Source organism: Balearica regulorum, chromosome 1 (genome assembly GCF_011004875.1).
Source record: "Balearica regulorum gibbericeps isolate bBalReg1 chromosome 1, bBalReg1.pri, whole genome shotgun sequence".
NCBI classification, from domain to species: Eukaryota; Metazoa; Chordata; class Aves; order Gruiformes; family Gruidae; genus Balearica; species Balearica regulorum.
The window spans coordinates 40,199,409-40,213,343 of NC_046184.1; the positions used below are offsets into that span (position 1 = coordinate 40,199,409).

The 13,935-nt window shown below is 42.0% G+C and overlaps 1 protein-coding gene across 3 annotated transcripts in view; it reads right to left on the bottom strand.

Moving 5' to 3' along the window:
- PTPRB (protein tyrosine phosphatase receptor type B) overlaps window positions 1-13,935 on the bottom strand; it is a 69,611-nt gene that overhangs the window by 16,447 nt on the left and 39,229 nt on the right. For all 3 annotated transcript variants that reach the window (XM_075746707.1, XM_075746718.1, XM_075746700.1), the window contains 12 exons: window positions 13,417-13,680; window positions 12,171-12,434; window positions 11,178-11,441; window positions 10,026-10,295; window positions 9,124-9,387; window positions 8,029-8,292; window positions 7,354-7,635; window positions 5,874-6,152; window positions 3,791-3,940; window positions 2,292-2,535; window positions 1,038-1,144; window positions 425-524 (listed from right to left, as the gene is read on the bottom strand). In XM_075746707.1, the coding sequence (XP_075602822.1) occupies window positions 425-524; window positions 1,038-1,144; window positions 2,292-2,535; window positions 3,791-3,940; window positions 5,874-6,152; window positions 7,354-7,635; window positions 8,029-8,292; window positions 9,124-9,387; window positions 10,026-10,295; window positions 11,178-11,441; window positions 12,171-12,434; window positions 13,417-13,680 (2,752 nt within the window). The remainder of the gene's footprint in view (window positions 1-424; window positions 525-1,037; window positions 1,145-2,291; window positions 2,536-3,790; window positions 3,941-5,873; window positions 6,153-7,353; window positions 7,636-8,028; window positions 8,293-9,123; window positions 9,388-10,025; window positions 10,296-11,177; window positions 11,442-12,170; window positions 12,435-13,416; window positions 13,681-13,935) is intronic.

A 13,935-nucleotide genomic window follows, 5' to 3' on the forward strand; every position in this document is an offset into this window, starting at 1 on the left:
TAAGATTCTTGAACTGAAATGATAAAGTCTAAATGAACAGTTTCAAGAGCTTCCCACCTAAAATGCAGATGAAATTAATTTCAAACATTTCATTTTTGACAGAAGATATTCAGTTTGAATGATAAACCTGTTTTTCAGAAATACTCAAACTCCTAATGAAAACTAAAAGTTACAAGTATCCTCTATGAGATAATTCTGACTAACATCAGTAGGTATTTGAATCAAGAGTATATCGATCTCTTAATATGTAAGTCATTAGTTCTATATTTAGTGTGTACAGATGTTGGGGGACATATATTTTATCTGTTGAATAGTTCAGTGCATTCCTCCAATTTTACAGTTACGCTTTAAATACTGTATTGCTTAAACGAATATAATTTGACTTGACTTCACTAACAGAGACTTATAAAGGGACTCAACTTACCTAACTTTTTGTCTGCAGACAAATAAAGCAGTAACAGCCACTAACATCACAATCAGAAACAAGCCAGCACTCACACCTTCAATAACTCCAAACAGAGGCTCTAGAAACAAAACAGTGTATTTATGTATCTTGAGGAAAAGATATGAAGAATTCAAGAATCAATAACTTTCAGGGGATATGTTATTATCAGCTGAAGAAAATGGTTAAATACAAGGAAATGTAAGGCATTTAAACACTTAGCTAAAACCTGGCCTTGATTTTCTGTCCTCATTTTTTGACACAAAATCTTTCACTCCCAACTACAGCAAAAGAAAGCACAGCCCCATTATATGGGATTTTGGTTCTCTTGGACTTTCAAGGTTTTTTTGGTGATGGCTCCACTGAGTGTTCACCCTTTGCTCTACTGTCAGCAGCTCCATCAAGCAGTCCTCTGAGTTTTCAAACTAATGCTGGATAAGCCGTGGCTCCAGCCTCCTTTCAGAGCAGCCTTCAGGACATGCACAGGAATCTGGTTTTGTTCCACTCCTTGCAAACAGTTCTAGATACCACAGCGTTCTGAGGCACAATATACAATCACATGCTACAGTCATTGAAAAACAAGTCTGAAACTAACCTGCCTCTGTAGTGATCGGTAAAGAGAAGAAGGTGTCTGCAAAGAGTGGTTTAGGAAGTTCCTTTGGGTCTTCACTGAAGAGTTGGGTAAAAGCCCGTATGCTGATCCTAAAACGTAGTACCGTTATAGTTAGAGCTTATCAGATATTCAGAATCAACAGCAGGAAAGTAAGAACTCATTTGCCCCTTAGAGATAACTAAAGCCTTTCCATTGTCTACAGACAGTTCTTAATGCAGGTGCCCAAGTTAATTACTCCAGCTGGGAGAGCCAGCTAGCACAGGTGGAGGGCTCTGAGGTACCCTGATAATGGACGGGGCTCTGGCTGCTGGCACACACAGCCTGACCATGCCTGAACGCAGGACTAGCAGAAGCTGCAGTGGGAAGAGGACTCAGAAATGCTTCTCAGTGGAGAGATACTTTCCCTCCACATGGTCGGACGGGGCTGTGCTAATGGAGAAATGTTCAATTCTCTTGGTTCTCCTGGTAACACGGGTATTTCCCAGACTGAGTTTTTGGGAAACGTGTCCTAATGAGAGTGGACTGTGGTAGGGTAGCACTGTCTTGAGATGCCAAAGAAGCTGAGAGGCATGATGTGCACTGCCTGGCATGTGCCTTCTGTCCATGTGGCTGTCCAGTGGGCAGCTTGTAGACCTCTTGGGAGAGTGTTTGCCTGTGGGTGGGGCACGACTGAGCTGCACTGGAGCTCAGGTTTGGTCTCACAGCCTGCGTAACTGCTGAGCCTGGTCTTGGCAGTTGCCCTCTTCCCACTCTACAGCTAACCGAGGCCTAGCTCTGGAGCCTGGGGGATGGTGCCACAGGTTAGAATAACCTCCAGGTTTTTCTAGCTTGTTCCAAAGAACTGGTGTAGGGTAGCGGTGCCAAACAGACCGAGTGAAACATCCTTGCCTTCTGTTAAGGAGTCTTCTGACTTACTAGCTAATGGTCTTAAGTCTTTCCAAAGAAAGATTTAGCAGCTATAGGAGAGCTCCTCATCACGTTGAGAGAAATAAATAAGCCTATTCACTGCACTGAGTTTTGTGTATAATTCATTGTATCATTCCCATGCTAGTGAAGGGCTGGTTCATACCTATGGAATGGGGGTGTGGATAAAGCTTCTATAAACTCACAGTGAAACACAAAGAACATTGTACAACCCAGTTATTAATCTACAGAAGCTTAAGTGTATCAGGCCTTCAGACAGCACCATGCCTAATAATGTGACAGAGCACCCATATATACCAATATAAATCTAACCTATAAGCAGTTCGAGGCTTTAGAGGTCCATCGCAGAATTTTTGCTGATCTGGATCACACCTTCCTCCCAGATTTTCCATTTCTCCTCCAAGCTTAATGTCAAAACTTTTATAGTCGCTGTCAGGGTTTTCAGCACATCTACTGGCAAAATAATTTGTCTGGTAGATACGTATAGAGTCGTTGTGTTTGTATTCCAGGTAGGAAGGTAATGGGTGCTGCTCATCAGGCTTTGGTCCTTCACTACCTACATCATGTGCAGAGAAAGACAGAAAGTTTACATACCACAGCCATTACTGTGATGCAGTTTATAGCCTCAAGCTGTTGACAGACATGTTCTTATCCAACTTTCTAGCATTTCTTGGAGGCTGCGCAGCCTACCTTGTTAATACAAAGCTACAATGGTGAGGGTAGCTTGTTTCTAGTACCAATCTTGCTATTATTTTTCTGGGGAACTTCAGACAGATTTCCTCACAAGACCTCAGCGTAACTTTTCCAGATACAATGCTGCAATAGGCATGCATGGGTTGAATTCAATGCTATGACATTTTTTCCCGTGCTGTTGGTGGGAATCTCTGTGATCCAGAATCCTGGATCCTACCACCAGCTATTTCAAAAAGCAGGTAAAAAAAATCCACGTGCTGACAAGTCTCCTGTATAGACACAAAAGCTGCAATAGGAAATGACAGGAGTCCGCTGAATGGAAACTCACAATAATGTGTAAAAGACTCAGGTAGGCAAAGCCACGGCAATGAGTAGTCCCTTTCTCAAAGAGCTTTATAGTCTGCACAAACATGACAGAGTAGATAGTGGAAATATTATTTCTGCTTTTTTTCCTAAGAGCTGATGGACAGAGAGATTAAGAAACTTTCTCAGGGGTCACAAAATATGTCCTGGCATGCCAGGAAATGAAGCCACTTCTAAAAACAAGTTATTAATTGTTGAGACATTCATCTGTTTTGTCACATATAGGTCAACTGCAGAAATGGAGGTTTACATGCACGCTACAAGGGCAATTTCTGTTCTGTTTTACAGTGCTGAATGCAAAGTTATTTTCTTCAGTAAGCAAACACCACCTGGGAGATGTTACTTCTCAGCATGGCTTACTGAGGTTCTCCCAAAGAGTTGACTTACTGTTCCCACCTAACAATTAAACTACTTTGAGATCCGTGCACAGCAAGGCAGTTTCTTCTGTGTTCACTGCCAATGGCATCCGACGTAAGTCTCTTACTGTGGAAATTCCTGAACATACACGAGGGCATAACCTAGTGCACAGAAGCTAACTACTACTTCTGGCTGAGCTTGGCAGTTACTACTGAACTTTTGAGGACAAGACTGAGTTCCTAAGTCCCCAGGCTAGGGAGCAGGTAGAGATCCAAAACCTCTGTGAGACTCAGCCACTAGATGAGGAGAAGCTCCTTTGCTGTGTAGTGATGGGGGTGTACTTCCCCATGTTACTCCTATAGGCTATAGAGAGAATGGTATTAAATGATGACACTTACCATCAGCCTCTCGTACAACCACAGTAAAGTACTTCACAGCTCCATTAGTATCACTAAACCAGCTGCAGTTAAAAGTAAAGTTGATGGAGGATTTGGTAATCAGCACCTCTTTTTTGTTCACTCGTATGTCTGGAGGTGGCTGAGGGGGACCTGAGTAATTAAAAAAAAAAGAGAAAAAAAGAAAGAAAGCATTATCTATGTATTTGCTGTAAGCTAGATCTAGTAAGGGAAATGCAATTCGTAATAAAGATCAGCTGACTGGACCCAAGTGTCTGATACTATTCTCTTCGCAATCAAGAAAGCGTCTTCACCTCCCACAGGGAAACTGCCAAAGGATGAAAGAAGCCAGCAGTGAGTTAACCATAATAACAGTGACAGCTGCTCAGTAGGAATTCCTGCAGAAGCCCACAGGGAAATGCATTAAAGTCTTGCTAAATCTATGAAATCAGAAATTGTAGCTGCTAAAAATGATACAAGTTTAAGCCAGGTATTTGGAGGCCACTTAACACACTCACTACAGGAAGTTACCTATTTTAAGCATCTAAACTTCTGTTTCCTTTTCCAGAGGAACAGCCCTGAGTCAGCCAGACACAGCATTCAACTACACAGTACCATTTTCCAGACTAACTGCAGAATTTCCATAGGAAATGTTCTTCGTATGACGGAAAGCTACACCTTGAACAGTGACACTGCAGAAGTAAACTGGAAAGTGAAGTATGTAGGGAAAAACCTTCAGAGGACCAGTGCAGCAAAAGTGGGGATTTTAAGGATCTACATTGCTGAATCTTTTAGAAACTTTTATTACTGAAACTATACCGCATGCATTGGAAACATATCAAATATGTAAGCAGGTGTCTAAACTTCAAAAGGTTTTAGATTGCAAAAAACCCCAGTAATTCACACATTTATATGTTGTTTAGCTAAACCTCTTAGATCTACAAAGCCCAGCTGCAATTTTTTGTGTTCTCTTGAGGTAGGGCCTCCGCTGTTAACCTGGGAAAGCAGCAGCATTTAAAACAAGTGAGAACAAATGTGAAACAGCTAACCTTCAAACAGGACTCAGTCTCACTTCTTGTGACATGAGTAGCTAGCTCTTACTACATCTGAATTTGTAGCATCCTTTGTGGTCGGGGAAGGAGATGACATGGTTGCAATTAAAAGGCAGTTGATGGGGGAAGGGAGAAGGTGGGTTGGTGACTGAACTCTGTAGCTTAGCTCACTAGCTCCCAAACCAAACATAATTTTTATGATCAAGCATTCCACACAAATGTGGCTTTAATAAGCTGCAATAGAGACATCCCTGAATATAGGCCTCCTGGCCATCCTGTCATTTTTGAGAAGTTTAGCCCTGGAGTGGTTCAGGCCTCTGCGTTGTGCTGTGGCACTGAATCCAGGGGTACTGCAAAAACTGGAGCAGCTCTAGGGCCAGCAATGGCAGGCTGTTGACCACAGTGATGCCTGGCAGTGCAGAGGCACCAGCAGATGCTACCGCTACCCTCCACTCAGCAGCCTATGGGTGGAGAAATTGAAGAAGCTATTTCAAAGCACATGCTATGGAAATTTGTGGTCCTCCCTTAGGAATAACTCCTACAGGTGATTTTGTCAAGTAACATCTCAGAAGAGTGTATAGAGAGCCCAAAGAGGACCCAGCGCCAAAATCCAACATCCTTGCTGATGGATATTTGTGCTGAGGATGGCTACCATCCGTGAAGGGAAACAGCCAGGCACAGGAAGCCAAGCAGCAACCATGAAGACAATTAAAGGTGCGTGATGATGAGGACATCTTTGGTGCTGAACATCAGAGTGACAGGATAATTTTTCATGTTTCTCAGGCTATATATATTTCGTGAATGAGCCAAATAAGCAGGTCTGGCAATGCAATGAGAGGCAGTATAGTTAAAATCCTGCATTGTCTGTCACAACAGGCACCAAAGGACAGGTTCACTCTATTCTGGCCACCAGATTAGGAATGCCACACATTGGCAATTTAGAGTTCAGAACTCCTTTTGCTGTCTAACCAACACAAACAATTGCTTATTGCTGCTCACTGCTTTCCTTCACAGCAACTCTGAATTCCACTTACGGTCGATCATTGTGATGGTGCTGTCTTCAACTACTTCACTCGTCATGTCTGCAGAATGCACCTTGATGGACACCAGGTATCTCTTGTGGGGAACGAGGGTCATGATATTAAGCACAGATTTGTCTTTTTCTATCCTTTTAGAAAATTCCACTTCGCGAGTGTCCATTTTTTTGCATTCGACGCTATACCCATCAAAGTCAGAATCAGGAGGAGTCCAGGAACACGCAATGGCAGTAGAGGTCTGGGGCCGACAATGAAGACTTTGTATCTTGTCTGGTTCTAGAGGAATGTTGAGAAGTTGAAGCTCAGGGGGAAAGGGGACAGGCATCATACACTCTCTGCTCACCCTATGGCCCCTAGATTCTGCATCAACCATTTGAACAGAGCAGGAGGCTGGGAGCCAGAATTCCCACCTCTCCTGCAAATGTGTGCTGCCTGATTATCAGGCAAGGCTGTCTAACTCATTTTAGCCAACTGAAACTGGAACTAGTGACATCAGCCTCATCAGGTTGTGAAGCTTCGGTAATTACTTGTGAAGACAAGCAAACAAAACTACTTGCTGAAGTCTTAATGAGAACAGCAACACTGAAAATCAATGGATTGCTGGAACTCTGTTACAACTTATTTGGAGGTTACATGTAGTCAACAGTATTAGTCAATACTGATACTATCATCTCAAGACTGATCTGTTTTCCTGGGTAGCATGTGGTATGTCCATATTACTAGAGCATACCACAGAAGTATGCTTTATCCATGTAACACTGGAGCACCATTTATAAAATGCGACATGTAAAAAGGATGGGATTTCACTTTCAGATGGCAGACATCTAGATTTGTGTGATTAAATACAGGTGAAAGAGGTAGCTATGCTCTTGTTTTAATTAATATGCTGAATGAAGTCTAAAGAGCTATTCAGCTTACTAAACATAGGTGACAATTTGGAGCTGAATCCCACCCCAAGTGACATGAAGGTTTGACAAGGGTCAGTTATTTTTACCGTTCCAGGTCACTTTTTCAAATCAGCCTGCTACTGAGGTTGATAGAGACAGCTAGAAATTACGTAGATCCACAGGCATGGACAGAAACGCAGAACAGTGAAACACTGATTCCAGTTTCAAATCCAGTACAGCAGGGTTTCCTTCGTCCTTCCTGTCTGTTCAGAAACATTTTGATTATTTCAATATCCTACTGTCAGAGAAGTTTGGATATTCAGCTTTATTCTGCCCCTGAAACTGATCGACTCAGGCTCAGCAACCAGACAGCCCCACTCTGGATGTGAAGATTGCAAATGCATGGCCATTTTCAATCTTTAAACAGTTGACCTTGCACACAGCAAGGGCTTAGAGTCTAGCTGAATTCACTGTCAGTCATTCATGAATTTATTAATGGAAATTACTGACTGCAAAAGGAATTGGTAAGTTTTAACAGTTTTGCATCTTCTCCAGCTGAGCACTAGGGTGCAATGGAAACTGTTACTTACTTGTTCTCACATTTGCAGACTGTGACTGACTGTATGTCTTCCAGCTGTCGCCACTGACTGTTCTGACACTGAACTCATAGAGTCTTCCTGGTCGCAGGCCATAGATGATGCGTACTTTTGATTTGCTGCTGCTGTAGGGATTGAATACTGTGAGGGGATCCTTTGGAAGCCATTGCAGCTCAAAATCGTCATAGTCTGTCCAGTCTGGAGGACCCAGCCAAGTGATTGATAAAGAAGTGTTTGCAACATCAGTAAATGATACAGTGTTAGGAGGGCTGGGTGCTACACACAAAGAAGGGGAAAAGAAGAGGAAAAAAAAAAAGAGATTCTTAACAAATTTTTACACAAGACAAATAAGATGAAGCATTCATTATTTTCTTCATGCATCACAAAGTGGTTTACATTATCCCATGTACACAGCCAGTTACTGCATCTGTGCTGATGGTGGTGACTTTCACAGACATTACATAGTCCTGAGCCTTTGAAAGAAAAACGGTGCTGAACAAAATCACACTCCATTGGTTTAATACCCTTAAGGACATCCTTTACCTTTACACCTTCAGTGACTCTTATAATAAATCCTCCCTCAGAATAAGCCTGTTGCATAGTTGTGAACTAATGTGAATTCTGACAGATGGGACTAAACAAAAATCCCAAAGCATTTGTGTTTTTTACCTGTTCTTCCTTCAGCGTTTGCTGCGTTCGTCAGGTCACCGCTGTGGGTCACCACAACCAGAGTGTACTTTCTGCCAGGAACGAGCCCCTGGAAATGCCACTCTTTCAGGTCTTTCCTATGCCATGTTTCTTTCTGTGTCCCATTTGGGTTATAAAGATTCAGCTCATAGAAGTCAACATCTCCTGCTGCTGGACCCCAGGTGAACCACAGACTGTCTGTCATGTTTCGGTTGGATGCCTTGAGACCAACAACTGGGGCTGGTACTGAAAAAAAGGGGATGAATATCACTATATGTAGAACATCCTTAGGATGAGGAGAAGCAATGAGGTCAAGCAGACCTTACACTTATTCTGTAGTAACAGCCATGTAATAAACTAGACAGCCACCACAGCTAGCCAGAGAGCCAGGAAGCATCAGGAAGTATATCTCAATAGCTTCCTTTCTTATTTTGAACTGCCACTGTCCTCAAAAGAGGCTGAAATGTTTATAACATATAGTTTTGCAAACATTAAGCAGCTTTTTCCCAGTCAGTGTCTGGAAACATCCAACTGTGAGGTAGCTGAAGAAAGCACAGAGGCAGTGGTACACAGTGGTTACTATGTGGACCTCAGAGGATAAAGAAAGGCTTCACAGTGTCAGAGCTGCTAGAGCTGCTTAGGAAACTCTGCTTCCCATAAGTGGCTAAACAAACATGGAGCTGCAGCCAGAGCTCCCCATGGAAATAAGTTTTATTTCACTGGTAGATTGTCTACCCCATTAACCCTACTTGCTTTGCCTTTGGTCTTTTCCACTCATAGACCAATATTGCTTTTAGGATGGGAGACAGCTGTTGTCCTTTAAGTCTTACGCAGCATATGTTGGGACATCTTTCTCCTGATCTGTGTACCTGGGAACTATTGCTTCTTTTCTCCTCTTGTAACCACATCTTTCAGAATTTACCTTCTTCTTTATCTAATGCTTTTCATGTAAAAGAGCCAATTTTGCTATTTCTAACAGTTGCTCTAATCTAGCATGAACATCAGACTCAGACCAGCTCACTGGTGTCCCTCATTAGCATCACACTGGAGACAGATGATTTTCTTAGATGTTCTTGCCTGTTCTTCCAAAGACAGATGACTCATTAGTGAGGTCTCCGCTGTGGGTAACAATCACCATGCGGTACATCCTGCCTTGCCGCAGGTTCTGGAATGAACATTCCTGGAGCTGCTGCTCTCCCGACATCCTGTCATGAAGGGACTTGTCTGGGTTGTATAGGAAGATGTCATATGAATCAAGCTCCCCTTGTGAGGTGGTCCAGCTGAAGGACAGTCGGTCAGTGGTGTTCTCTATGACCTTCAGATTTGTGACAGCTGCTGGAACTGAAAAGAAGGACAAATGCAAGAGTAAATATCAAAGTGTCTAGCGACTAAGCTGAAACGTTAATAAAGTAACAACTCGTGGCTGGAATACATTTCAATTAAGCCACAAGTAGTTCAGTAATGTCAAGATCAACTTTCAGAAGCAAGGGGAAGGCATTTATGAGGTGCCGCTGAGTCTCTCCAATACAATGTTTGTATTTCCCAGTATGCCTGGTTCTCCAGCCTGTCCTCATACAGAACTGTCCGTTAGTTTCTACAAGAAGCTTTAATTGAGTAAAGACTGCAAGACTTGGCTCTAAGTTTAGAGGTATGTATTCACACCAAATCCTACGCTAAAAGCCTTGAGACTGTGAATTAAAGACTTGTTGACAATAAAGCATTCAGGTAGTTCCATAACAGATAAGACTGAGGGAAGCATTTGGCACTTTGGTTTAATATCCTTATTATGAACCATGGTCACATTATTATGCCAACAAATTTCAGATTCACATACCAAGCACATATTAGGAAAAATGATACATAAGTATCTGGAGTCTATCCTTACTGGAATCATTCCAGAATCAAGATACACAGATGATTCATGTATTTAATGATATCAGACTGAAGGAGCTATAAATAAACCAATATGTTCTAATTACCTGTTCGGCCAACAGTTTCTGCTCGTTTACTGAAGAGCCCGCCACTGACTGTCAAAACTTGTATTTTATACTTCTTGCCGGCTAATAAATCTTCAAATTTGTGCTGTTTGGCAGTAGCTGGCTCTGATTTGTTGCTCAGGAGGATTCCTTGCTCATTCAAGAGCAGAATGTCATATCTTTCAGCTACACCAGGAGCCTTCTGCCAGGTTACTAACAAGGAATGACTGCTGTAAGCATGATGGGCTAGTAATTCCTGGACAGAGGCTGGAACTGGAAGCAACAATTAAAGGCAGGACATTACCAGGTGAAATACAGACCATTCAATACACGACTGTGAATAGAGTAATTAATATATTTACATTTGCACATTCACTTGTGGGAAAAGGGATATTTGTGCATGTGTTTGCACAAGCAAATAATTCCTAGACATAAATACAGTCAGATGAAGTTACAGAGCACCATGGACATCCGAAATGGGCATGGAGAAGCAAGAGATATACGTCAATTATCATGGAAAGAGGGAGAAGGAAAGTGAGATGAACTGACTGAAACAGTTAAGAAAGACATGTGAAAAAGAACTGAAAAATAAACAAGTGCAAATTGGTGCAAAATAGTGGCACGGAACAGAAAATGTTGGCCAGCGGCTGTTGCACAGAAGTCAAGGCCACAGCAAACACGGTCAGGTGCTAAAGAGAGAGGGTGGATTAAAACCAAGGTGTTCCACTGTTTGTGTGTCCTGACACGCAGCATATTGGGGCAACACATTGTCTAACAAGCCTTGACCATGCAATGGGCTCTGCTAGAATACAGTATTTGACTATGTTGAGCCCTGCAGATGTATGTGTCGGATGGGTACAGGCAGAGGACTGGGGAGAGCTGGAACTGCATTCATGCTATAAAGGCACACTTTGGGCTACGGACCTGAATTCCACACACATTTACCCAGGTAAAGCTACTCACATGACAGATCTCACTGATATCAACAGAGCCATGCCTAAGTGTTTGCAAGAGTGAGGATTCATGTTGAGATAAAAACTTCTCATGAATCTGGGACTCCCCATACCCAATGGTACATTCATAAACATTATTAAATAAGGGTCAGCTTCTGGGAAGACATAACACAACTTGCTCCTTGTCTCAAAAGAAACATACTTGTTCTCCCAAAAGCTGCTAAGCTGTTGTGCAAGGCGCCACTGTTGGATTGCACCACCACCTGGTACTGCTCGCCAGCTTCCAACTTATGAAACATGTGCTCAGAGACATGTTTGGAGACACTCTGGGAATCAAGCTGATGGTTTTGCTGAAATATAATCACTGTGTAGGAATCAACATCTCCAGCTCCTGGAGTCCAGCTCACTTTCAGGCTGTTTGTCATGCCATTAGGTGACACATGAATGTTTCTGACCGCACTTGGAACTGAAAGAAAAAAGGGAACACAAAGGCACCTGCTCACAAATTTCCTGTTTGATTCAGACTTTTTAATTGCTACTTTTTTATGGCCACAGTAAATGATTCAAAGGACAAAGAGCGCTTACAGATACAATTTCACTCATGGGTAAACACAAGGAAAGCCGAAGGCATTTGTGTAGGATTGTGCCATTTTATAAGAGCAATTCTATGTGTTTACAGGAAGAAAAGTGAAGAAAATGTAAGTTTAATAGAAAAAAGTTTGTATGTTCTTTTATCTGGATAACTTCCCTCTTCTCCGAAAGATGCTTTAAAAACTTCTCAGAAAAACAAAGCTCTTTATGTACACTTACGTAGGAATTTTGCAGTTATAATCTCATCCATTCATTTCAGGTGCGTAAACAGAGGTGTAAAACAGCTTAAGTGATTTAGCTAGAGATACTAAGCAAACAACTGGCATGCGTGGGAAAAACAGAAACCCAAACACTGACATCTCAATACCATTCCTATGCAACAAATCAAATTATCTGCCAATAATCAAATATTCGTGCCTGTGACATTTGTTTATTAAGCACGGATCAAGTTGGCTGAAGTACTACTGTGATTTTCAGTAAGATCTGCTGTCTTTGTGCCAGTGTAATAGAGGCTCAAATAAGATCATGGTTCTCCCCTGATCTTCTGTGCCTCATTCTTTGCTCTAGAGATGCCTCAACACATTTTAAACACATTATTTCTTACTTGTCAGGCCTTCTATGAAAGTAGCACGTTGTGCATCTCCACTGATTGTCAAGACAAGAATTTTGTACAGACGTCCTGGAGTCAGAGCTGTGAACCAATACTCCTCAATGGTGTTCCCAAGGAAAATGGGCGGGAAGATCTTCATATCATTGAAGAGGAGCTGAATTTCATATTTATCAACATCCCCCTCAGCCTTTGACCAAGTTACCTGCAGATCTTCTGTGCTCCTGTTACTAAGAGTCAGTTCCTTCACTGACTCTGGCACTGAAGAAGTGAGAAGAAAGACAGGAAACTTCTCAGTACAAAGATAGGAAACTTCTCAGTACTTATTACCAGATCACGGCAAAAAGATAACAGCTCTGAAGCGATGCTCCTGAACTAAAACTTTTCATTCAGTTCCCTAGGAAAAGCAGTAGATCGCACTTATTCACAAGGGTTGCTGTTTGTGGTTTGCACCATATCTAACACTGGAAGGTCCCATTTCAAAACAGGGAGTTCACAATCTAACAGCATAAAAACAATAAACAAATAGTAAGGAAGCCTGCAGGGAGTTTGCATAGCCAACAAAAATTGACTAGGATCTGCATGTACAACAAATGTGGTGCAAAGAGACCTGAGCTAGTGGAGACCTGAGACAAGCTGTCTATGTGATACAGCACCACACTGCCCAGTTCCCAACTCCTGACAGATGCAGGTCAGCTATTTTTGCCCAGTGCTACACCTGTGTTAACAGACTTGGTTTCTTAGCATGGCTTATTAGCTTACATGTAGTGCTAGGTGAAGACAGGCAGATTGCATGCAGATCCCTGCTGGCTCTCAGCTAGCCACCTTACCACTCTTTCCCCATGCTCTCCAACTCCAGTTCTTGGGGTAAATCGAACAGAGTGAGGTCTAGTCTGTCTTCTTGCTTATACATTTTCATGACCAGAAAAAAAGTTTTGTACATTTGGGCATAGTTTAAGCATAAATAATAAGCTTATGTGGAAATCCGTACAACTGTGTTTCAGTTTTCCGTGTTACAAGATTTGCTTCCCAAGTTCACAGCACAGGTCTCTTCTTTCACTTTCTGTATGTAACTTAAACATTGGGCATAAACTAAATACTGCTTTCTATATTTGGAATGACATCCATTCAAAGAGTCACACTCAACATCCTATGTTAAAATCACATGAGATTTTTGAGCCCAGCTATGGTAAATAGAAAAAAATCCTGCAGTGTCTCAGGATGTTTCTGGGGTTTTACTTACTTGTTCTGCCATAGACTCTTTCACTAGTTTCATATTTCCCACTCCTTGTGCTGACGGTGACGCTGTACTGCCTCCCTGGGACCAGATTAGTGAACACACATTCATTTTCATCCTTTGGGACACTTTTTGTTTGGATGAAATCATTGTTGTTCTTGATGATCACTTCATAATTATCAAAATATCCAGAGGCATGTAACCAGGACACCTTCAAGTAGTCACTTCTGGCTGAATTGCTGACAGTAAGTCCCTGAACACTTGAAGGGACTGAAAGAAAAAACACAATTAAAGATTCAGAAAGCAATAACTTCCTGAACTAACAGGAGTTGCTGTAGTGAACTATATTTGTGGTAATTACCAGACTTTTCTGAGGAAGTTGCAAAAAGACCACAACGTGGATTTAAGCAATACCCTACCCTCTAAAAGAGGAACTGTGCAGTTTCCAGGCTGCTTTATGTCATATGACAATAGTTTGCCATTCCAACTTTCACCCTTTTGGAGTTTGCTTATAGCAGTGAGTTT